This window comes from Sarcophilus harrisii, chromosome 4 (assembly GCF_902635505.1).
Source record: "Sarcophilus harrisii chromosome 4, mSarHar1.11, whole genome shotgun sequence".
NCBI lineage: Eukaryota > Metazoa > Chordata > Mammalia > Dasyuromorphia > Dasyuridae > Sarcophilus > Sarcophilus harrisii.
In genome coordinates this window covers 118,308,244-118,333,560 of record NC_045429.1, presented here as the reverse complement: position 1 = coordinate 118,333,560, position 25,317 = coordinate 118,308,244, and the positions used below count along the sequence as shown (strand labels likewise).

General features: G+C 40.7%; 1 protein-coding gene across 1 annotated transcript; it reads right to left on the bottom strand.

Annotated features, from left to right (window-relative positions):
* Positions 1-3,546: 3,546 nt before the first annotated feature.
* DLL1 (delta like canonical Notch ligand 1) lies at positions 3,547-12,853 on the bottom strand. The gene is made up of 11 exons (XM_003769641.4): positions 12,543-12,853; positions 11,728-12,060; positions 10,694-10,754; positions 10,231-10,488; positions 7,800-7,860; positions 6,867-6,997; positions 6,575-6,744; positions 6,237-6,453; positions 4,637-5,429; positions 4,362-4,479; positions 3,547-4,238 (listed from the first exon to the last, which is right to left on the bottom strand). The coding sequence occupies exons 1-11, from the start codon at positions 12,594-12,596 to the stop codon at positions 4,233-4,235; spliced, it is 2,202 nt and encodes a 733-aa protein (XP_003769689.1). The 5' UTR covers positions 12,597-12,853; the 3' UTR covers positions 3,547-4,232.
* Positions 12,854-25,317: the final 12,464 nt, after the last annotated feature.

Below are 25,317 nucleotides of genomic sequence, written 5' to 3'. Positions count from 1 at the left end.
GGCAAATTCTTGAAATCACAGCTTCAGGAAGCTCCAGGAAGAATTCTCTTTCTGTTATACCCTACTCCCTTGCTCTATATGTATCTGGGTATGCATGCAAAATCACATCCATATCTACAGATGAGCACAATTATCTTCTCCAGTAGCATGGCAAGAACCATACCATTCAATACTGTCAGCAACACCAAGTTTAGGAATTCCTGAGAAGTTCCTCACAGCTTCATGAAAGAACATCGAAATAGGCTGTCCTGCTGAAAAATCTGCCAACTAAACCTTTCTCTGTTCTGATGATTGCTGAGGTGCAGTGCATTTCAAAAACCCCAGAATACTGAATTTACAGGACTGAGGTGTCATTGCTTAGTTCAACACCCCCATTTAAATGAGTAAGACAGTCTGAGTTTATAGTAAGTTCATTTACCTATTTCCCTTTCCCTCCCCCAGTCCTCCCACCACTTAAAAATTGTACATATGACCTTGTAAAGTAGCATCTAAGGGCTGTTTGATATCATAAAGATGATCGTTGTCTCAAAGAAGACCAAAATGACAGACCAATGTGAGCTCAGAGGGCTCTCTTGCAGGTTGGATACAAATAGTCCCTATGAACATTTGGGGTAGGTTCTCTAATTTTGAGCACCTTGCATTTCCTTTGGGCTAATTAAATTCTGCTTTGCTCATAGAGAACTGCACCTTCTCCATGAGGAATGCCAGGTTGAGGAGATCTGTGCCAGTGACTCCCATGTCATACAATCGATTCCAAAGTTCTTAGGAGATACCTTAAGAGTATCTTATATTGCTTTTTCTGGCCACCTTCTGAGCACTTGCCCTGTGTGAGTTCTTCATAAAATAATTTTTTGGCAAATATATTTGGCATTCAAACAATGTTCTCTGCAACAGAGTTGGAATGCTTGGCAGTTTAGTTCGAGAAAGGATCTCAGTGTCTAGTATCTTGTCCTGCCAGGTGATTTTCAGAATTTTCTTAAGATAATTCAAATGGAAGTGATTCAGTTTTCCTGGCATGGCACTAGTATACTATTCAGGTTTCCCAGGCATACAACAATGAGGTCAGCACAAGGGCTCTATAAACCTTCAGTTTGGTAGTCAGTCTGATACCTTTCCTCTCTCACACTTTCCTTCAGAGTATCCCAAACACTGAGATAACTCTTAACAATGCATGTGTCAATCAGTATGGACATCCCTGGAAAGTATACTGCCAAGTGAACTTATCCATAGGATTCACCATTTACTGTAATTGATGATTCCACATAAGGATGGTGTGGCGCTGGCTGATAGAGGACTTGTGTTGGTGTTAATTGTTAGGCCTGTGGAGCACAGGTATTACAAAAGACACAAAACAAAGAATTGTGATTTCTAAACTTTACCCAGTGGCTGTCACTGTATTTCACGCTTTTTATTCTGCAGTGAAATAACTCTTAACTAAATCAATAATTTCTGATTAGCTCATGGATGTATTTGAATTTCAAAGGGTTAGAATATGATAAAGAGCTTTGATCTTATAGTATGAGGACTGTTAAATAAATGCCAGTGGTTTCTTTTCTATTTTTTTACCTGGACACCTAGACTCATCAAGTCTCAGAATTAAAAGGCAACACAGAGGTGACTGCTTGTTGAAGTCTTACCTGAATAGAAATCAATTCTAAAACATTACTGAAAAGTGGTCATTCAGCCTCTAAAAAATTATTAAGTAATAAAGATCTCACTATCTCATGAGATAGCCATTTTGGCTTTTGGACGATTCTGTTAAGAAGATTTTTTTTTCTACCTAGGCCTAAATCTGCCTTGCTGCAACCATCTGTTATTCCTAGTTTTGTCCTATACAGAGCAAATTTAATGGTCCCATTTGAGTTCCCCTGCAATCTGATTACAATCTGAGAAAGAGAACTACAGATGTATGAGTGAAGTTAGAAACACAGAGTAAGATTCTTCCAGTCTGAGATATACTTTTACTCTTTGGAAAAGTCACTTTGGTTCCCCATGGATGAAATATGAAGTTATTCCCTCTACTTTCTAAGAAGGTTAGAAACTCAAAAGTGAGACTAAGAGTTGCTTAAAATTTTTCACATGAAAAACACCATGTATGAACTCAGACATATGATGTCACATATTCATAAGAACTGATGAACCATTTTTAGCAATTGGTTTAGGCTGGTGAAAGAAGCAATGGTCCCTAACTAGTGTCCTCAGGTTTAAAATCTGGAAAACATTCTTCAGGCATTATCTGGTCTAACTAGTGAAGTTTAAAAAAAAAAAAAAAAAAAAAATGGGTTTGGAGTAAAGAATACTTAGAACATCTTAATTCAAATCCTGTGCTTGCCAAATATCATGACTGTCATTTTCCCATAAATGAAGAGACCTCAGCCAAAATGCCTGCCTTTAAACTGTCACTTAAAAAACAATTGGAGGGAGTGAGTCCCAAAGACTGGAATTAACTTCTCAGTCTAAATATAAATATTAATTGTGATGAATTCTATAATTTTAGAATGATAAGCTTATTGCATAGTTTTATCTGTTTTTTTATTTTATATTTTAATTCTTTACTGAATCATGTCTCACATATGTCAATTGTCTCTTTTCAAAATCCAGAGGAGAATAAACTACATATAGCTGCTAATCCCTTCTCTTTTCCTTCCTACTAAGATTTCAGACTTTCTGTCTAAACTTCATATTCTATCCATTTCCGGCTGTGCAGCTGGGACTAATAATACAGGAGTAACATATGAATAGGGAAGGAGACAAAAGGAAAATGATCTTAACCTCTTTTCCTCCCTTGTCATGGCTAGAAAACTCTCTCTTCAGTGGTCCCCTCTCATCTGCTCCACTCCTACCAGAAAGTGTTACAGAAAATAAATCAAATACCTTCCTATCCATTCAATGAGGTATATAAGATTTGGACTTAGTTAACAATACTCATAATAATTTTATAAAAGTCCCAAATTTTATGACTGAGAAGAGCCTGTTTCAAAATTTTATTTAACAGGGGTCTGAATACCTAAGAAATGTGTAATATATCCTATTTATCATCCAATTATTATAATGATGATTGAATCAAAATCCAAATAATTCTATGCAAACAAATATTTCTTTCCATGACAACAAAATCTTTGCCATGACAACATAAAAGCATAAGCATTTGATCCTAAGCAAAGTTTTGCTCCACTTCTTTAAATAATTTTTTAAAAGAGATTCAAAGGAAAAGTGGCCAGTTCCCTGAAATTTTTCAGCATCAATAAAACATGACAGTGAGAAGAAACATGTGCCTGTTGATATTCTCAAGAAGTCAACTAGGGCTGTTTGGCAGAATCAATCAACTGAAAATGACTGTGCATGATCTCATTAAATTATCTTAATGGTAGCATTGGAGGATTTCTTTGAAGGGAGCTTGAAGCAATGAGAAAAGTTGCTTTTAATCAATCCAATGAAACTACATAAGAGATTTTTTAAAATAGTTGATTTTTTTTTTCAAAGAAGCCAATGTAGAGAATGAATCTGTGTGGAAAATTGGTGGGTAGAAAGATACCTTTCTGATTATCATTCATAATATTTATTTTGGAAAAATATTTTAAAAATGAATTTCTTCATTAACAAAACAGTAAAAAAACTCAAATAACATTTGCACAATATTCCATAAATACATTTATATACAAAAAAATATAGTCACATAGACCCGAAGTGCCTTTGTACATATTTACCAAAAAATTTAAATTATAAAAAATGAACATCACAAAATACTCAAGCTTTACAGATATCATGAAAATATTTTTACAAATCCAAAAAAATAACACACATTTTTTTCCACCTAGAAAAACACATTTTAGTATCAAAAAGGACAATAAAGGCAGTGTTTGTGTTTCTAATTCAAGAAAAGACTGGCTCATAAGAATCCAAAATATACACTTCAGGCAGTGCATGCTTCTTATGTAGTAATTAAGTCCATTCATTTAAATATATATATATTTTTAAAAAGCAACTGTCCATAGTGCAACGGGAAAAGTCATTAAAAAGGCAGTGCAACAGGTATCCTTGAACACCAACCCAGCCTGGTGTCCAGCTCGTTTTGCAGTCACTTTTGCTAATTTCAGGAAGAGAACCAGCTCAGTCTGAATTTAGTTTCTCAGCAGCAGTCCATGAAGGGATCTCCCTTTCCTCTTTCAGCAGCATACGTTGGGGCATATATCCTTGGAATTTATTTAAGAGAAACAGAAATCTTGACATTTTTACACCTAAAAAAAAAAAATAAAAAACCATTATTCAAAAATATAATCATCCTTTGAGCTCATCCCCACTGCTCTCTATACAAGATTAATTGGGCTTCTTAATTTGCTTGAACAAACCAACCTACTCACCTCAGTTGCTATGATGCATTCATCTTTTTCTTCTGATATGACATACACTGACTGGTATTTTGTGTCTTTAGATGTAGAGTATACAGATTCTGGCCTTTTCCGTTCTGATGCTTCACCCCTGAAAATCACAAACGTCACAAAAGGAAAAACAAGATTAAAGGAAAGTCCCTTAGCTCTAAGAGTAAAGCCCAGCAGAGCCCCATGCTGACACCAGCCACCTTTCTCACATAGCCTCATCTTCACAAGGTCCAAGCTGGGACTATTCAGGGACTTACCCTTTGAGCGGTGTACTGCTCTTGTCCTCCACTCCAGGGTCATGTGTATCATACTTGGCTTCACACTTGCTGTGCTCCTCCCTGGAAGGATCTTCATTCTTGAGATCATGTACCAAATTATAATCCACTGTTGGGTAGCGAGTCTTGAAGCCATTTTTATCTGCATTGTTTTCCCCATGAAAATCTGCTTTCTTGTTGGTGTTCTTGATTTGCCCAGTGCCAATAACGCTCACTGAAATGTCCTTTTCCCGTTGACAGTTGGCCAGATTGTTCATGGTTTCAGCTTCTCCCCGGCATGTATCAGCTGGAGGCTGCCGTTTCTGGAGCTTCAGACGCACACAGACCACCACAGCGGCACACCCCAACAGTAGCATGAGGACAAGGATGATGCCGGCACAGACAGCAATCCAAGGAAACTGCCCATTCTGGCCTTCTGTGAATTTGCCTGGAATTTCTCCCAAAGGATCCTGGGGAGGTTCAGGGAGCAAGAACTGACAGTTGAGTCCTCCATAGCCCCTGGCACACTCACACACATAGCGGTGATTTCTTTCATGGCAAGTTGCCCCATTGTGGCAGGGACCATGTTCGCATTTACTGACAGGGGCACTGCAGTTTTTCCCTGTGTATCCTGGGGGGCAGGTGCAAGAGTAATCATTTACTCCATCTTGGCAGGTACCCCCATTCACGCAAGGGAAGGAAGCGCAATCATCCATGTTGTTGTCACAGTGTCTCCCAGTGAAACCAGCCTGGCATTGGCATAAGTAGGAATTCCCAAGATCAACACACTGGGCACCTGGAATATATCAGATGAAGAAGGGTCTATGTATCAGTCTATATCCTATAAACTACTCAACACATCCAGATATTCAATAGCATGAACAAATAAAAGCACCAGTAAAATAATGACCTTAGAAAGCCCAGCTAAGACCCTCTAGCTTGCATGCTGAATGTAAAATCAAAATGACTTAGATATTTTTTTAAATTTGTTTTTATAAAGGCTTCCTTTAAACCAGTGAGTCTAATAAAGAAAATTAATGAGGCTAGTAGAACGGTATCTCCTTTAATTTCTCTCTTCAGCTTTTCAACTCTGTTTCCTTTTTGGGAAGCTCAGATGGTAAAATGAGGCTCATTGTAAAGAGACCACATTTCCTTCTTTAGTTCTCACATGCTAGCACATCAGATTGCTATTTGGGGGTGATAGGAGACTACAGAGCTAGGATTCCCTCCAAAAGAAAAGTGGTTCTGCTGCCATCACAATGTGACTTAGTGGAATGAGCCATTCACCTGATTTTCCATGTGGCTTTGAATAAGCCATTTTACTTATTTTTGCTTCAGTTTCCTTCTCTACAAAATGAAAATATTGCATCTATCTCATTTCCTAGAGATGCTATGGGGACTATGAAGAAAATATTTATAAAAATCACTACTCTACTTAGAAAAAAGCACATTACAAACACAAGGCAGTATAGGATAAAAATACATGTTTGGCCTGAAAGCAAACACCAATGTACTTTTGAAACCTTTTAGATATTTACTCCCTACTGGCAGCCTTTAAAAATACTGCCTGACCCCCACCCTAGATTCTTAGAATTTTTCTTACCATTAGAACAAGGAGAGGAGCTGCAGTAGTCAATTTTTTTTTCACAATTAAAGCCAGAGTAACCCACTGGGCAGTGACAGGTGTATCCTCCATCAGGGTTATCTGTGCACCGGCCTCCATTGAAGCAAGGACCATCAGCACATGTCATGGCACTTAGCTCACAATTCTTACCATAGAAGCCAGGTGGACAAGTACAGGAATAGCTATTTTCAAGATCCTATAAATGAAAGCGAGAAACACTGTTTCAGGTTGCACCCAGAAAAACCTACTTATTCCTGATCAAACAAGAGTTTCCAACTTGAGATCAATATTCTATTTTGTTCTGGACTTCAACTTACTGTGCAGCTTCCTCCATTTTTGCAAGGGTTGGCGTCACATTCATTGATCTCAATCTCACAGTTGGCGCCAGTATATCCTGGTCGACAAGAGCAAGTATAGCTTCCTTGACCAGTATTGGTACAAGTGGCTCCATTCTTGCAAGGCTTGTGATGCGTGCAGTAGTTAAGGTCTATACACATAAGAAAAAGTTTGGGGAGGAGGAAGACAAATGTTAAATCCAGGAACTTTCTTCTCAAATGGACTATACTACAATTGAAGGAAGAATTTAGAAGCATATGATAGAGAGCTCACCTTGGTTACAGAAAAGGCCTCCCCAGCCTTCCTGGCAATTACACTGCCAAGGCTGTTGACAGGTCCCATGGAGGCAGCCTGGATATCTGATACACTCGTCACAGTACCGACCCTGCCAGCCAACTCTACACCTAAAAGTTTTTTTTTTAAAGGAGAAAATAAAAAGTCAGATTAAAAATTGATGCCAAAAGTCATATAATAATATACTACTGTCCAAGCAAGTAGCTACTCTTTTTCTCAGTAACTTTTTTTATAGTTCCATTGATAAATTCCTACAGACTTTAAGAATCTTAGACAAATAATAAATAACTAGCTTTACACAATCCTATAAATACATTAATATCAAATTAAGAATAATGTCTCTAATATATAACCAAAATCATCTTTATTTCCATCTCATCTGAGTTTTTTAAATGATCCTCTAAGCCAGTTTAACCCATAAGGGAAGAGAGAGAAAGAGAAAGGAAGGAAAGAGGAAGAAAGGGAGGAAGGAAGGAAGGAAGGAAGGAAGGAAGGAAGGAAGGAAGGAAGGAAGGAAGGAAAGAAGGAAGAAAAGAAGGAAGGAAGGGAGGAGGGAAGAAAAGGGAGAAAGGAAGGAAGAAAAAAGGGGGAAAGGAAAGAAAAAAGAAAAAGAGAGAGAAAGAAAGAGAGAGGGGGGAGGGACGGAGGGAGGAAGAAAGAAAGAAAGAAAAAAGAAACAAACAAACAAACAAGGGAGGAAGGAAGGAAGGGAGGGAGGGAGGGAGAGAGGGAGAGAGAAAGGGAAAAAGAGGGAGGGAGGAAGGAAGAAAGGAAGGAAGGAAGGAAGGAAGGAAGGAAGGAAGGAAGGAAGGAAGGAAGGAAGGAAGGAAGGAAGGAAAAGAGGGAGAGATGGAGGGAAGAAAGAAGGAAGGGAAGTGGGGGGAAAAGAAAAAAAAACTTTTGAAAACTCACTTGCATTCTCCAGGCTTGTCACAAAATCCATGTTGTTCATCACATCCTGGCAAACAGATTGCTAAAAGCAAATAAAATACACAGTAAGTTCATCCTCAAAGAACTTCCTCAAAATACTGATGGTTTCTACTGATTTATGTTTTGGGACAAACCCTCTTCCCTAGTTCAATTAATACCAGCTGAGCTAATCTTTTAAATGTTCTGTATTTATCTAGCTTGCTTAGTAACTGAGAACTTTACTTATCACTAAGGATGAGCATTCTTCTTAATACAGTTGCATATAGACAAAAAAGGACTCCCAAAACCCCAACCTCCTTTCTTTTAAGAGCGGGTCAGAAGTCTTTTTCCCCTCCCCCCCCCAATTCTATGCACAAAGCTCCACCTCTTAATATCCCAGAAAGTGTGTGTAGATAAGAGTGGACAGCTGGTATGCAGGGTGCCAGGGCAAGACAGCTGCCCTATTGTCTATTCTCTCCCAGCAGCTGCCCCAGTGCAACAATACCAAACCCCCTCCCCCCAAAACACATCCCTCCCCTTCCCATACATACATACTCAGCGTGTACACACATACACACATCCCTTAAACCAATGAGAGCCAAGCCTGCCTTCCCTGACAGCCTATCCCTGTAGAGATCTAATCTATGGCACGCGCAATGGGGGAGGGGGGAAAAGAGAGACTTACAAATTTGAATAAGAAAAAAAATAGTTTAAGTTTATGGCTACCCTACCCAGAAAGGGGTGAGAGGAGGGGGGAACAGAGGATACAGGAGTCTGGGAAGGAGTTGGGGGGGGGGGAAGGAAATCTGCAGCATTTTGGGCTGTACTCTTTGCCAGATTATAGAATTCATTAAGAAGTTCAACAAAGCCAACTAGGGACAAAGTAGAACTTTAAAATGATCTGTGGAGAAACATTAATTTAATATTTTCCAAATCCAGGGAATTGTATGGCACAGTGGCAGACACTTGCTAATTTCAACTCCTCTTCCCCGATTGGTCTCATTCTCAACCCCTATTTCCCCCAACACACACACACACACACACACACACACGTCAAAGAGTTCCTCTGGCCACAGGAAAAGCAGGGTCTATGGTCTTATAACAGCTAATTAAAGGTCCTCCTAAAAGCAAGCAAAGGAGGGTGGAAGGATTATCAGAGTAACTCTGGATAGTGGCACTAGGACCTGACTCCTGAGTTCACAGGGGGAAACCTGATCCCTTCTACAGGATTGGGAGGGGGTAGAGACTATGTGGATCCGGGAAGAACTGAGTTGCCTTGCAAGTTGCGAGCACCACTGGGGTCTCAAAAGCCAAGTGTGTGCAGTGGGGTTTATTAGTAGAAATCCAGTGGGTAGCCCCAGGAACCAGCTTTCCTCGATGTCCAAAGCTACCCTCCCTCCAAACGCTGGTGTCTCAACTTTCAAGCACTTCTATTGCTTTGCTCTGGAGCTGTCATGCCATACCCTGAGGAGGTAGGAGCTAACCCACGTGATATTTAAATAGCAAAGAATCTGGCAGGTAGAGAGTAGTTTCACTATGACTGTGCCAGGATAGTCCTTTTCTTTGTGTATACATCTAAACCTGCTAAAGGACATGCAGGCTCCACAACGTTACATTGTGCATGTGTACACACTAGACCCATAAAGTTGTTTACATTGACTGGACCATCTAAAGAAAAGCACACAAATAAGGTTTGTACATGGAGATAGGGATGCACTGAAGTGAATCATTTCTGATGCTCCTCTTACCCGGGAGGTGACTCTGAGTTTAAAAGACTCTCTCCTAATGAACCTTGCCAAGCTGAAAAGGTTTTGAGTAAGGGCCAGCCTGTTGGGGTAAACTAACTTCACTAAATTTGAAGTCTAGAAGGTAACATTATTTTCAGCCACAGAAACTTATGAATACTGCCTACAGTCAGTGGAGTTTACCCACACATTAAAACATTGGAAATAATGTGTGTAGAGTAAACACAAATACATGCCTTTTTTGGATGAGTGCACCTATCTTTGTTTTTATGTATATGTCTGCACAGAGATAGAAGTATAAACATATACAGCTACTTGGGGTGTGTGTGTGTGTGTGTGTAGAAAACTGCATAAAAATCTTGAAATATAAGACACTAGGGAAGAAACAAATAAGAGAAAATGCTGACCTATGAATTCTTCAAGAGCTTTAAAAAGACGCATACAGAGAGGTTGAACAGGCTTCTTCCTTAACCTCTTGTACCCATTCCTGAAATCTTCCTTTCTAGCTGGCCATTATATTCTCAAATGAAAGGATTAGACTAGATTGATCCGCAAAGTTCCTTCCAGCTTTAATATTCCTTCATTCTATAATTCTAGATTATTTCCTCAGAACTTGATGAACAGTCCCTTTATATGTTGGTCCAAGAGGTCAGGGAAGATGGTTTTCCTCTCAGGGAGGAGACACTCACGTTCAGTGCAGTACTGGCCTTTCCAACCAGGGTTGCAGACCTTCTCTCCTCGTTCTCCACAGGTGAAGTGACCAAAGGCATCATCCCTGGGTCTACAGAAGACTGAGCAGCCCTCACCATAGTAGTGCTCATCACAGACAAATCGGTAGGAGTATTTGAGGTCAGTTCGACTGCTACTGTGCAAGTCCTGAGACCACTCTTCCCCCACCGTCAGGTGCCGCTGTGTGGCCAATCGGCTAATCAAGCGATCAGGGTTTTCTACCAAAAGAAGAAGCTGTAAGTTAGCCCTGCTAGATAAAAAGGCATAAGGTCTAATTTTTCTTCCTTAAAGTTTCGAGGTGAATTATCTAGGGATTGGGAATGAAAGAGGTGGTGTAAAAATAGGGGAGAGGTGTTTATTTCAGAGGCAAAGCAGAATGAGGTCGTCTCATTAATCCAGAAACCAGGAGGCATAAATATTTACCTGTAGTGAGATCATCTGGTGAATCTGTGTGCAGAGCTTCTATGATAAGTGAAAAAGTGCCCTTGAAGAAAAGGAAAACAAAATTGAATAACTTCGTTAAAAAATGGGGGGGGAGGGGAAGAATCATCAAAGTGCATAACTACATCAACAAGAGAAAGATAGATATGGACATTATTCACATGTTAATTAAGTAGGGTCTCTATATGATGTCTTTTGCGTGTTTTCACTTTTCTCAAGGAAATGGAAGAACTTTTTGAAGAGTAGTTTCCTGGCATGTTTTTTCAGCCTGTTAGTACAGGATATTGTGTGTGTGTGTGTGTGTGTGTGTGTGTGTGTGTGTGTGTTTTAAGAGATAGGGGAGGGGGAGTGGGACGGGGGGGGGGGCGGAGTGGATGAGACTTAAGGGCAGTTGTCATTAATCTTTATGCTTAGTTTACCAGGATCACACACTAAAACGGAGAGGGGTGGGGGGTAGAAGGTGAGGGGAAGGAGATGGGAACTGGAAAATGAAACCTTTGGTAATTTCACGCTGTGTAGACAATTATACAACCAACTTCTGAAAAGAAGGTGAGATTAAAACGATCTCAAAAGACTTCGTTTTATTTTCAGAAGAGACAAGATAATGTTGAAATCAAGAGGATTCTGAATTGGTTTTGTTTTGTTTACTTTTTGCTTTCCCTGTTTAAAGCCTATACCTCTTCTATTCTTCAACAGATTTCATTCTTAGGCAGCTTAGTAAATTCTTATAAATCCTCTGAGGTAAGAACTCCCTTTTCACTCTAATAAGTGTATCCCCCTTATTCGGCTCCCACCCATTCATCATTCAGTTTTCCAATGAACTCAGCTCTTGATCACTACCCTCCCCCTAACCTTCACCTCCCTGAATGAGAACTAGTACAGTCTTGTCCTTGCCCGTCCTTGTCCTACCACCTTAGGCAGTATATCCTTCCCTTTTATTTTAGGCTTCATCCATCACGGCCTTGATGGATTTAAACGAAGGAAAGGGGGTGGGGAGTGGGAAGAGAGAGACTTACTGGCCAGGTGAAACCGAAGGGGAAGCGGATTGGGTTGCTAAAGGCTGGATCTGCGTTGCTGGCGCTGTCAGGGACACTGAAGGAGTTGGCCCCCAGCACCGGAGTGACCGCGCTGCCATAGGTGCAGGGCGGCTCCGGGGACACGCTGGCCTGGTAGTGTTTTAGGCACACACGGAAGAAAGTCTTGCAATCGCACTGCAGCAGCCCGGAGCCAGAAGCGGCGCTCGCGCTGCCTCCCCCGCTGCCCCCGCGGCAGCAGTTGCGGTTCCCCAGAAGCCCCTTCTTATTGACAAACTCTTGAAGCTTCAGCTCAAACACCCCGGAACTCCAAACCTGCAGGGAAAATTGGGAGAAAAAGAGTGAGGAGGGCGGGAGCCTCCAGGGATCAAGAGAGTTTTTCTGTCATTTTGGTACAGAGACGGAATGACTCCTAGGAGCTCCTCGCGCCCACACACACACACACACACACACACACACACACACACCCCTACCTCCACCCCTAAAAGCAGCCAAGCGGAGACGAATTGAGTTTACACTAACCCATCTGACCCTTTCCAAACCTCGAAGCCCAGGATATGCGCGCGTTTTACTGTTAATCCTAATGCTTTGAACCAGAGATTTGGTTTCCTTCTCCCTTCTCCCTAGATTTACAGTTATTTATACAGCAACAGTTTACATTACCTGTGTTCCACCTTCTATCCTTCCCTCACCACTACTCTCGACCAATACAGTGGAACATCAGGCCAACCCCAGAAATATCAAGCTCCCCTTCTTTTCAGAGTTTTTCCTCTCAAAAGTTGAACCCAGACACTTACCTGGCAAAGCAGCGCGGAGAAGACTGCAAAGGTCAGCATGGACTGACGTCCCATGGTGGGTTGACTTGATTTTATCTCTTCTCTGGTCTTTCTCTCGCCCCCCCCCTTTTTTTTTCCCCTTAAGATTAGAAAGGATTAAAGGAGGGAAAATTTATTTCAAGAGCCTATACAGTCCCCGACTGGTGGAATTAGGGTTTTCCTTTTGCAAGAACCTCTCCTCTTTCTTTTCTGTGAGTGTTGTGGTTGCTTTAGATACACGCCCTTTCAGTGACTGACAGCTGTAGTGGATGGCCAAAAAAAAAAAAAAAAAAAAAAAAAAAAAAAGGGTAAGAGATTGTTTTGAAAATGTCTCTGTGTGTGCCTGCGTGTGTGTGTGTGTGTGTGTGTGTGTGTGTGTGTGTGTAAAATTCTGAATGTCAGCTTTTGGCTTTCCTCTGGTCTCTTCCAATCCACAAGGAGATAGGGCTCTTTTTCTTCTGTCTTCGCCTTGCGCTTCTTCCCCACCGAGAGAGAGAGAGAGAGAGAGAGAGAGAGAGAGAGAGAGAGAGAGAGAGAGAGAGAGAGAGAGACAGAGAGAGAGAGAGGCCAAATGTTTAGCTTAATTCCCAAGAGAACAGCGAAGAGGATTCTTCACCAGGAAGATTAAAAAACGGCGATCTGGAAATCCCTATAGGCGAGGTGATAATCCTCCGTGGCTTCGGAAGAAGGGAAAGGGGTTGCTGGTTGTTGTTTTGTGTGCGGGTGTGTGTGCGCGCAGTTCTCTGGACGCTGTGGATTGTGGCCGGTAGATGTCAAGCAGCAGCGGCGGCGGCGGCAGCAGCAGCAGCAGCAGCAGCAGCAGCGATTTGTCAGAGATCACTGGACTCTTATCTCCTTAGCCACAGCAAAGATTCGGGCTGTTCAGGGTTTTTTGTTTTGTTTTGTTTTGTTTTATGAATCCAAGCAATAACAAAAGAAAAAAAAAAAACCACACACAAAATCAGAGAGTGTTTCGGTGTCTTAAATAGCGAAATGTATGCGCCTGCTTGTTGGCCCCCGGGTCTCTTCTTCTATGTGATCTTTGCTCTCTGCCTGCCTGGGTCTCTCACCGAGTGTGAAGCGCTGAGGATCTGACTCTCGCCCGGCGCCTGCCGCCCTTATATCCCGCCGGCCGCCTGCATGGTTAATGAGATGCAAATGAGCAGCCCCCCAATCTGGCGAGAGCTGTCACAAAGGAGCCACTTTTCCAAACCCTCCTCTCAATGGATCGCCAAATGGTCAGTGAGCTGTAAAATGTGCAATCCTCCTCCTCCCCTACTTCCCCCACCCCTCACCCCCTCCGATCCTCCACTTCTCCCTACCTCCACCCCTCCTTCTTCCTCACATAACACAAAACGCACTCATTTACATTCCTGCAAAATTTTCACCGCAAGAATCCCCCTTCTGCTCTAGGGAGATGGTAACACCTCCCTCCCCCCCCCTTCACTCCCATCCTTTCTCCCTCTTATTCCCTCCCTCTCCTTTCCCGGCAACAAACACACACAGACACACAAGGAAACAGTGGGGAAAGCAACACGCTACCACTCTTTTCCAGCAGGAAAACAACTTCCAACTTCAGAGATCTGGAAACTGCCTCTTGAAATTCTCCAATAGCCAAGGCGCCCCTCACTTTCTACTCGCAAAGAGAACTCAACCGCCCAAGGATATCCGTAGCTTCTGGGAAAGTGTATGTGTGTGTGTGTGTGTCTGTCTGTCTGTATGCGCGCGTCTGTGTCGGGGGATCATTATTCAAAAATACATCAACTCCAGGATTTGTGAAACTCCCTAAATAAGTACAACCACCTCAGCTAGAGAGTTTAAAAGAAAACCTGAATCCTGAACTTGGAAGATGGGAAGAAGCATAGCGAAAGTGAGAAACAAGACCATCTAGAGTTTCTCAAAGTTTGGGAACTTCTAAGGCAAGACCCCAAGGGAGATTCACCCCAAAATCAAAAAGGTGGGAGGGAAATCACGTGATAGGGCTAGTGAATGGAATAACTGAGAAGGGATTGTTACTTTTTGCCACCCATCCCTTACCCCCGCCCTTCCATACCAACCACCTCTCTCCTCTGAAGGTTCTCCTTCCTGCCCACGTATTACCATATATGTGAAGAGGAGGGGCGAGGCTACTTGTTTCACGCCACCAAGGAAGTCGGGAACCCTAAGCTTACCCCGCGTGATTATTATCCATTACCTCCATCTTCCTTCGTTTCTCTTTCTCACTCCCTCCTGAGTCTTTCCCCCCCCCCCACCCCCCAGCTTGGTAAAAAGTGAGTTTGGTGTGTGTCGTTCGCGTGGCTGTCATTAAGGCAGTTTGTTATTGTGCGAGGGCTGAATCAGTTGGCTCTTTGTACTCTCAGCTGTATGGTAATGCAGACAGCACCTGCTCCCTGCACAATACCAGAGAGAGAAAGAGCTCCCCTCGGCGCACGATACTGCCTCTGCAACAATGTCCGGCACATATTTTAAAGAGATCCCTTCCAGCCAAAAAAAAGAGAACCTCTTTACACTAACCGTCACCTTATTTTTTTTTTTTTAACACATCCATCAGACACTAGAACTTTTGTTTTGATTTTTTTTTTTAAGGGGAAACGAGTTTATCGGTAGTGACGGTAACACATCTATAATACACATCCACATAATTTCTTTATACGGAGGATGGAGGGAGAAATCTTCCTTATGCTTGGAAGACAAGGTTTGAAGAGGAAAAAAAATGTGTGGGCTCATATCCATAACCCCGACATAAAACTTTGGAATACGGTATAAACTTTGGATTCTCTGTTCTTCCCCACCCCCACCCTCCTCTTAACAACACCTATAAGAGTTCATTAGAATGCAAGGTGTAACTGTTTGAGTAAATGTCATTTTAATTGTAACAGATCATTTCAAACACAGATTAAGCCAATGTGTGCAGTTGGCTACAATAACCTCACTGTAGGTATATGCCTTCCTAAAAGCTTTATTATGGCCACTTTATTGGGTGGAAACGTGCATTTGCATGGCAAAATGTGACTTTCATTGAAGCAGATGTCTTGATCACAAATTATCGTACAATGCATGGGGAAAAATTCTCAAACACTTCTAAGAGTAAAATTACTGGTAATACCAATTAAAAGAAAATCACTTGATGAATTCATTCATGGCTGCCCATCCTGACTAGTTGGCGACTGTAACTGTAACCCAGAATTGAAAGCATCTCTATTCACACGGAGCTGCCCAGATACCTGAGAAGTCTAAACTGGACCAATACTTTTGTAAACTTTAGCCTTTAAAAAATACAAACTTATCTATCGAGGTTGAATACAGACTCTGCCATAAATAATGTGCATATTTTTTAAAGAGTAAAGTGTAAATAGCAAATTTGTCATCAGAGAAGGATTATTTCTTACGTACATTTAGGCTTGTCTTAGTACTAATGGTGCTTTCTGATAAATTGCTACGTTCGTGGCTCTAGTAATTGGACCTTCTCTATACCTCCCTACCTCTATGAGGTGCTGTAAGGATTTGTAGGGAAGTGTTAACCTGTAGATGACTAAACAGCTCCAGCTAGAGAGAAATGTAATTTACTCTTGCCATCTAGTGTCAATATCTTTCTTTTATGAGATCGACACTTTTTTAAGAGTGCTCATTATAGATCATATCTGTCTGTCTCCTACACAAGCTTAAACAATTCTATCTACCGACCTATATCTACTTTTAGTGTGAAATGGGGAGATTATGTATTCCCAGTGGTAAACCAGTTGAAATGTTGAGTGGAAAGAAGGAAGAAATGGGTTTTGTGGATGGTGTGTGTGTGTGTGTGTGTGTGTGTGTGTGTGTAAAACCTTCTCTAGAGATAAAGTTGGTTATGTATCGAGATAAGTATTGGTATATAATTTCAAATCTTTTAATCGGATGATCAGAATAGAAATCGACTCATTTGCATACCTGTTTAAAAAACTGGAAATAAAAAGTTCCACGCGTAAGGGCTTAAACCTTAAAAAAAAAAAATACTCGCCCCCAAACCTTTAACAAACCCCCCTCAGTATCAAGTATTTGTTAAATTGACGGCGCACAGATTTCTCGATTACTGCGGCAAAGCGTAACTGAAAGGCATCGTAAAATCCATCAGAATCCTGCCCAAAGCGTTCATTCTTTCCCAACTTAATTTATGCCACGCGATTCTGTATTGGGGAAATCAAGCAGAAAGCTCTTTTTTTCTTCGTCTTTTTTTTAACTTTGCTTTACCTCCTCCCTTCCTCCCTCCACCCTCCCTTTTCTTCTCTCTCTCTCTCTCTCTCTCTCTCTCTCTCTCTCTCTCTCTCCCCTTTTCCTTCTCTCCTTCTCCTTTCCCTTCTCTTTCCCTCATTCCCCCTTATTTCTGTACCTCCCCTCCCCCTTTTCAGATGCTGGGCTAACGGGGAGACTGTTTAACTTAAGTGTTTCTATAGGAGGCTGTTGTAGTTTAACTCCTGCCCACCAGTAGCTGGGATGAACAAAGGAGGGACTCGAGGTCTAACTATTCATCCTTTCTTTGCACTTTAATTTTCATTGATTGTGAAGACAAGGGGAGCCCTTAGGGATTCGAGCTGAAGGGGGATGACACGCCTTTAGACGCGATCAGCCCCCTAGCCAGCCATCTGCTCCTAACCAAATGGCGTTTTTTCACTCCCCAACTGCATGTCTCTGTACTCCCATAACGAAGAACTGAGACCCCCCCTCACTCACCCCCCTCCCGCTATGCAAAAGGGTCTTAAGTTAAAGTATGTTAAATAGACCTGGCATGGTATTTGCCTCAGCAGCCAGAATTGTCACCATTCCCCCCCCCCCATAAATCCTTACCTTGGTCATTAAGAAAATGCTGAAAACTTTCTTTTAAATACTTTTTGATCTCTTAGCAAATTTACTGTACTAAGTGAAACTCATTAAGGTTTAGAAGGCATCAGTCACATCGGAATGGGGAGAGGGATTTTGCTTTCTTCTTGAAAGCCACACACTGACAATGGCCTGGATCCCTCAAGATTATCAGGCCAGGTTCCAGCGATAACCACAGCCCTGGAGGTGCACTGATTTCAGGTTGCACTGTAACCACAACTACCACAAAGTTAATGAGTCTATTCTTTTCTGGTACTTGCTTATCTCTACTTGCCTATTATTTATTCCCACTTTGTCAAATTGATCATGAAGAAAATTATCAGCCAAAATCATCACAACCAAATATTTCCTGAACTCAGTGTGCTGGACCTGTTACTCTGCTCTCAGTAATTCTAGCTATTATACACCTATTGGAATCCACCTTCACCCAAAGCCAAAGAAATACTTCCTCTATCTGGAGATGAACTGAAGACCATTATCCAAAGAATAGGTTTCTTAACAGAATTACATGTTCAGTTTTCTGTGTAAGCAATTCTGTAAAAATAGGTGTTTTGTGTACTTTCAGGGTCATTTAAAACTAGATTCCAAAAAGATCATCTCAAAATAAAGACAGTCTCTGTCTCTGTCTTTCTCTGTCTCTCTCTCTCTCTCTCTCTCTCTCTCTCTCTCTCTCTCTGTCTCTCTCTCTCTTTCTCTCTCTCCCTCCCTCCCTCCCCCCCTTAAGGAAACCCTTAAGAAGACAGAGTGGAGTTGATCAAAGATAGAAAGGTGATTGAAGAGGGAACCCTAAAACATCTTAATTCAAATTATCATCACATTTTTCATCAAAATATAGTTTTCAACAATTAATTTGATATTTTATTTTAAAGTAGTGGAAGAATTAAACTTCCTTACTATATATCAGTGAGAGTGAACAAAATACTACATATCAAAGTTATACTCTACTAGTATTGAACTATGCACTGAAAGTAACAGTTATTTCTTAAAGTTATGTTTAGATGGCTGCAGCCCAGGAACATATGGACAGAGACCTCCACCACTCTTTTCACCATTCCCCCTTACCCCACCTCAACACACACATAGGACCAATCATACACTATGCTAATGGTAGACTTAATACATGGTTGAATTCTAGTGACTTCTTTGTATATTCAACTCATTTCTGACAGTGGCAAGATGGATCCTGGTTCATGTAGACTATTTCATTGGGATCAGTACAAAAAGAGGATAAACACAATAAGCGACTAATAAGGCCAAACAAAATCAGGGACATCTTTCAGTGATATTGAGTTCAATGCGGTATATGTACACGTGTTTGATGGAGGCTGGAAATAGTAGCACAGATACCCATCAGACACTATTCTGTGGTGCTTGACAGGTTTGTGTGAGTCCTGGGGGAGGGAGGGGCAGAAGGAGAGGGAAGAAAGGGAAAGAGAATAATCTGTGCACGTGTTAATGACCTTAGAAATCCAATTTCTTTTAAGGTTTTTCCATCTAACTTCACAACGGCTCACCAAAAATCATCGGAGGGGGAAAGAATACAATTAATTTCCCTCAGAATGTTATGATCACTGATGCTGTAATCTAATTTTTCCCCCTCCCCTGGTGGGATGGGAGGGTAGTAGCCAGAGTAGGGAAGGATGAGCTAGAGTGTTACAATCCCAACCTAAGGAGGTAAGGAAGGAGATAGAAGACAATATAGTATGGTATTATTTATGCAATATATTTAGGGGTGGTTCTATTACTTGGGTTTTTTGGTAAACTGGGACATTAAGAAGTTTAGCTAGTAGGTTTGCAGAAAGTTGCAAAGGCATGTGCTGATTTGAATGAGAAAGGGCAAGTCGCGTGGCTCAGCTGGCCTACAGAGAGCGCAGATGATGGATAAGCAGCAACTCAGTGGTTTTCCCCCTCCCTTTCCTCCTCCTCCTCCTCCACCCCCTTTTCCTTCTTTTTTTTTTCCTCCTTTTCCTCTTCTTTCTCCTCCTTTCCTCCTCCTCTTCCTTCTCTCTCCTCCTCCTCTTTCTTCTCCTTCTCCTTCTCCTTCTCCTCCTCCTCCTCCTCCTCCTTCTTCTCCTCCTCCTCCTCCTCCTTCTCCTCCTTCTCCTCCTCCTTCTCCTCCTCCTCCTCCTTCTCCTCCTCCTCTTTCTCCTCCTCCTCTTTCTCCTCCTCCTCCTCCTTTCTTCCTCCTCCTCTTCTTTTTCCTTCTCATTCTCCTCCTCCTCTTCCTCTTCTTCCTCCTCTTTCTCTTTCCCCCCTCTCCTTCCCACCTCCAAACAAATCGGGAATCATCTGCTCCATCTCTAAACTAGCCCCTCATTTTCATAACAAAGCTTGTATGTTTACCTGTGATCCTAGAGAACTGACAAGGCATTCCTTTGTTTCTAGATCAGATTACTACAGCCAGCTGCTCTTCAGCCCTTTCCTGTGCAAATCTGAAAGTGGCCCCTCTATGTGTTTTACTGATTGAATATACCGGGATCTTTGAGGCAAGGAAGCATACTACGTAGGGTCTATTGTTTGTTCTGTTAGATTTTGCTTTGAAATTTCTTATTTGGAAAAAGTAGCGATTTGGCAAAGATAGCAAGACGTTGAGGGCTAGGTGTTCTGGAGCTTTGTTATTGTAGTGGTGGTGGTGGTAATATTGATATGGGGGTGGGATGCTGGAGCTAGTATGGGGATTATATAGAGTGAATATTCTTGCAAGGGTTGAGGTCAGTCGCGTGCCGATGTCTCCCAGGGAACATCTGCCAGTTCCTCGGGGCGAATTTGGTGAATGTGATCTGCTCAGGATTACACATGCCTCCAGGCAACTTCAAAAAATAAAACCTGAGAGAGAAGAACCGAGAAACTAAGGAAAAAAAAGGAAAGGAATGGGGGCGGGGTGAGCCGGAAAAGAAATCGACGTCTTGGCACAGACAGGTGTGTGTGCGTGTGTGTATCCAAGCTTTCCAGTATTTTTTTTCATCAGTATCCATGCAACACACCCGCACATCCAGGCAATCATACACAAAAGACACATCATTTCTAAAGCCCAGTGAAAATTAGAAGCTTATCCATTTGTGTAATCATCACTATTATGATTTTAAATCAAGGAAAGATTTTACCACCTCATCCTAGAGGCATAGCCAGATAGCCCATAATTCTTTTTTAATGTTAGGTGGTTCCTTTGACTTGTCAGGGGTCCCCAGAGAAGATAAAAAAAGGAAAGAGCACAGCCTACTCCTAGAATATGGAACCAGGAGCCCCCTAACCTCATGTTTTCTGTGCCTTGAATAATTTTGCCTGAGGAAGAGGTTTCAAAGGTTACAAGAGGGTACAGAGATTGACCTAAAGAAATTCTGACCAATTCAACTCTAAATGGCCTCAAGGCTGAGCCCTGAAAAAATTGCCTGAAGGAATTTATGTTTAGGATTCTAGATTTAAAGTTGGAGATGACATATCCCTCTACCTTCTACATAACTCTTTCTTTGAGAAATCTTAATGTATGAGAGACACATCGAGTATGATTTAGGCTTACCATTCATACATGATTGAAGGTAGGGGTAGAGGCAGAGGAGATAAAAAGGAAACAGTCCCAGTTTTGTGTTAGTGGCATGTCGATTACCTTCCTTTTTAAAGAGAGACCTTATATACTCTCAACAAGTAAGGTGATCTTAACTTTCAGGAGAGTAATGAAATTTGGGATACTAATGAATAGAATGAAAAACTTATGATTGTCTCCACATAAAACTCTAAAATGTAGAAGAAAAATACTTCTAGCCTTGCATCCAACTCACTGTAACAAGAGCCTTTCTATGAAAACAGAATCAATTTGTATGTAATCTCTATAATACATTGAGATCTCAATGTTAATGAAACAAATCCACATGAGATAGTGGAAAGTAAGACTGATATACAACAAATTCAGGTTCTACTCTGGCTCTTTCATATACTTGCATGACTTCTGGCCCTCACTTACTGTAAAATAAATAAGGTGTTGAATTTTAAAATAAAGTTGCTTGATTAGATGATTTCTAATGTTTCTTACTTTGGTGAAATTGGATTTAGGAAGACTTTTATTCTAATTTCTCTGATTGGATAGTGGGTGACTGGACAAGTCATTTAATTTCTCAAAAGTTTAGTTTCTTACCTATAATGTAGGAATAATAAATTGTTTCCCTGCTTTTTGTGAGGTCCAAATGATATTAAATAAAGGACTATTCAAGGTATCCTAAAAGTTTAAATGGCTGTCAACTTTGTTTTATCTATCCATCTATTTATCTCCTCTTCCCTAGTCCTTCCCCTCTTCCTTCTATTTGCAAACAAGATTTTCTGTTTTCCCAAATTTATTATTCTATAATCCTAATCTACCACAAGCAAGTTAATTTAAATAACTTCAGTCCTCCAGAGAAAGACATCCATGGTGATTTGAAAGCGCTAATGTAAGATTAAAGGGGAAATAGAAGCTACATTTTAAGAGTTTTTACATGAAGACACATAACCATAAGTTTTTCATCCTATTCATCAGTTATCCCAAATTTCATTAGTATTGTGAAAGTTAAAATCACCTAACACTTACCTTCCAGGTGCTGGGTCTTCCTGGATAAAGTAGAAAAACACCTGTTGCTCCCAAAGTCCCAAAGGATACAAATCAATTAGGTCACACTATCTCATGCTTTAAATCTGAATGGAAAATTTGCTGACAAGGAGCTAGTACATAGAGGAACTTTAAACTCATGAGTCAATGACTGGTGAAAAGTTAAAAATAAAATATCTAAGAAACATTCTATGTACCTGAAAGCTCTAAAATGGAACTCTGAGGTGATCTTCAGGAAGGAAGTCATTAATTTGTTTATTATTAGTTTCTCTTTCCTAATCCCAGTTTTTGCCTACTCTATTTCCTTGGCTTTTAGGTTTCCAATTGCTTGGTTGGGTGGTTTATTGTTTCCACTCCTCTTCATGCAATATACCTAACTTGAACTGCACCTCATCACTTAAATCCCTTATCAAGGAGTCTTGAAGGTGATTATGGAAAGGGGTAGGGGGTAAGGGCCAAATTTGGACTGGGCAGGCTCCTGATGCTTTACTAAATGCTGTTCTTCCTTTGCCTCCCACCCCCACCTCCCTTTTCTGTGAGCATCTGCCCGAAGAAGAACAGATGTGGGCACCTGCGGTGACAGGCTGCATATGTTCCATCCTATTCACAGGCATTCAGACGTGGCTACAATGAGCAGCCTTTGTGTGCGCAGACTCACTAAATATATTAATCTGTCCTCCCCAGAGCACTGCGCTGTTTAATTTTTCACTAGCAATAACATCTGATCTAATCCTTAAATCGGCTCCCCAAAGCCCTCCCTCCCGCCTTCCTTTTTCCTTATCCTCCCCACCCCCTCTCCTGACAAAACGTGTGAAGTTATTCAACCTTCCACCTGTTGCCTGTCGACTTGGGAGTGGACTATTGCATGCATCTTGTTGTTTCAGAGCAGGGGGTGGATAGATGGGGGTATCTATCTTGGGGGTGTTGTTTGCCCACATTGGATAGAAATCTGTCATTTTCCTTAGCTTGTTTTTTTTCTTTTTTAATCAAAGTGGAGTATAGGCTTCCTAATGTTGAATAAGCAAAGAGCAAAAATTATTAAACTCCAAGGCAACTCAACATACCCCAACCTTTCTAAGTAGATCCTAAAGTTCCCATTTACTGTTTTGTTTATTAAACTCTAGTGGTTATTATCAACACTGGTCAATAGGCCAAGTAGCCAAAAGGTAACATAAATCTCAGATGTAAGACTTAGATTTTTTTTTGAACAATTTTGTTGCATGACTCTTTTATCTTAGCATCTCTTATTCTATTTTGATTTGTTTTCTACCACAATGAGTCCTTTAGTTCCATTGTGGATGTCACAATGCACATGGACATCAGGCTGTGAATGAAGACAGAAGCAGTTTAAACAAACCAGGCTCTTTCTTTCCTCTCTGTCCATTGTAATATGAATGGGCCTTCTGCATTCTGCTGCTAGGAAACCACTTTTTGCAAAGCTCTACTCCAATAAATGGACAGAAAAAAAGGGACTCCAAAAAACAGTGAAAGTATTGAAGAGAGAGAGAGAGAGAGAGAGAGAGAGAGAGAGAGAGAGAGAGAGAGAGAGAGAGAAAGAGGGAGGCAGGAGGGAGAGAGAGAGAGAGAGAGAGAGAGAGAGAGAGAGAGAGAGAATTTAGGTGAGTTAGAATCCCTTCTCCTCCCCACCCCCCAAGCAACAAATTTTTAAACCCCAAGTGGTCCAAGACAACAAAAACACAAAAACACCTTTTAAAGCCTTAAATTCCTTCTTTTAAAATTCATTCTTTCCTTGTTCTATTGCTTCTGCCATTCTTTCACACACACCCTCCATCCACCTCCCACCACGATGCACAGAATAGGAAAGCACAATGAGTCACTATCAAGATTTGTTTCAAAATGCAATATTATCTTTTTTTTTTCTTTCAGTAAAATAGGCACTGTAGAATAAGCCATGTTTATCAACTATTACTAGTAATTAATGATCATAAAGAACTTTTAAATTATATCCTGTCAGATCACTGCTATTTCCACAGGTAGACTTAGAGGACAATTGTAATACTTCATCAACGTCGCTTTTTAATTGATCTTTAAACATCAATTAAGGTAAGGATTAGCTACTACTAGATTCCCATTTTAAAATGACACAAATAGAAGGAATTTCATTCTTTGTCCTTCTAAATAATATCAACAGAAGACTTTTTCTCATCCTTTTCATCATGAGCCATGCTAACAGGATATAACATATCAATTTGAATGATGTTGCTAGCAGTCTGAAGGAAACAGTAATACCTAGTTTGACAGGGTCTTCAGTGTATCTTGGGAAACAAATATCTAATAAATGCCAGTTCTGCCACAAGCAAATTTTCCATTTATCAACTTTAAGCCTCTAGAGAAGTCATCCAGTTTGTGGAAGCAAAGGCAGAGTGTGCTTTCGTGGGCACTCAATAAATGCTATTGATAACTATATTAATTCCTTCTAGATACCACCAGACGTCTTAGTGTTTCTATTGTTAGTGTACTTCATTTTCAGTTGCTATTGAACCAATGCTTTAACCTGATACTAGAGACACCATGTAGGTGGTAGTTTCTTTTAGCTGGGATATAAAACTCAAGTGGGTGCTAAATATTTGTAGCTATTAAAGATCTCAGGACTCTTTTTATATGAGTAAGTACTTAAGAGAAGCTTGTTGGTTAAGTTTTAACCTGAGTAAATGCATCCTGCCTGTTTAGTATAAGTATATACAATGTAGTTGTTTCTTATGTGTTTTTGTCTTTATGTAGTGTTTGTTGTATACTATTTAAACCAACCATCATATCTCATTCCATGGCAGACAAGGTGAATTTTGTGTATATTGGAAATCTGGATGGGATTTCTGAATCTTTTGGGAATTAATGTTATATCAGTGTCATTAATATTTTTCATTCTTTTAAGGAAAACAGTTTCTCTGATGTTTGTTGCTTTAGCAGTAACTGGCATTATAGACCACAAAGCATAATTTTAAGGAACTCATTTAAAAATATTGTCAGTTTTTCATTTATAATCTTCCTTCATCTTTTTGTCTATGTATACCTATTAAGCATTTTTAAAAGCTCATACATTGTATTATTCTTTCAGTATTTCTCTGTTAAAAGAAAGCCTTTTGCAATGTACAGTATAAGAAAAACCATGTGCTGATCTTTGCCAATGTCAGAAAATGACATTTGAATCCCAAATGTTTTTCAGGATTTCAGAAACTGTATTCAGAATGGGACTGAAATAAAAAACCCAACAACCCCAAAAACAAAAAGTGCAGTACTGTACTTTTAAAAGAAATGTGTTCCAATAACATCAATTAGCTAAGGTTTTTTCATTTTTGTGTATGAAAA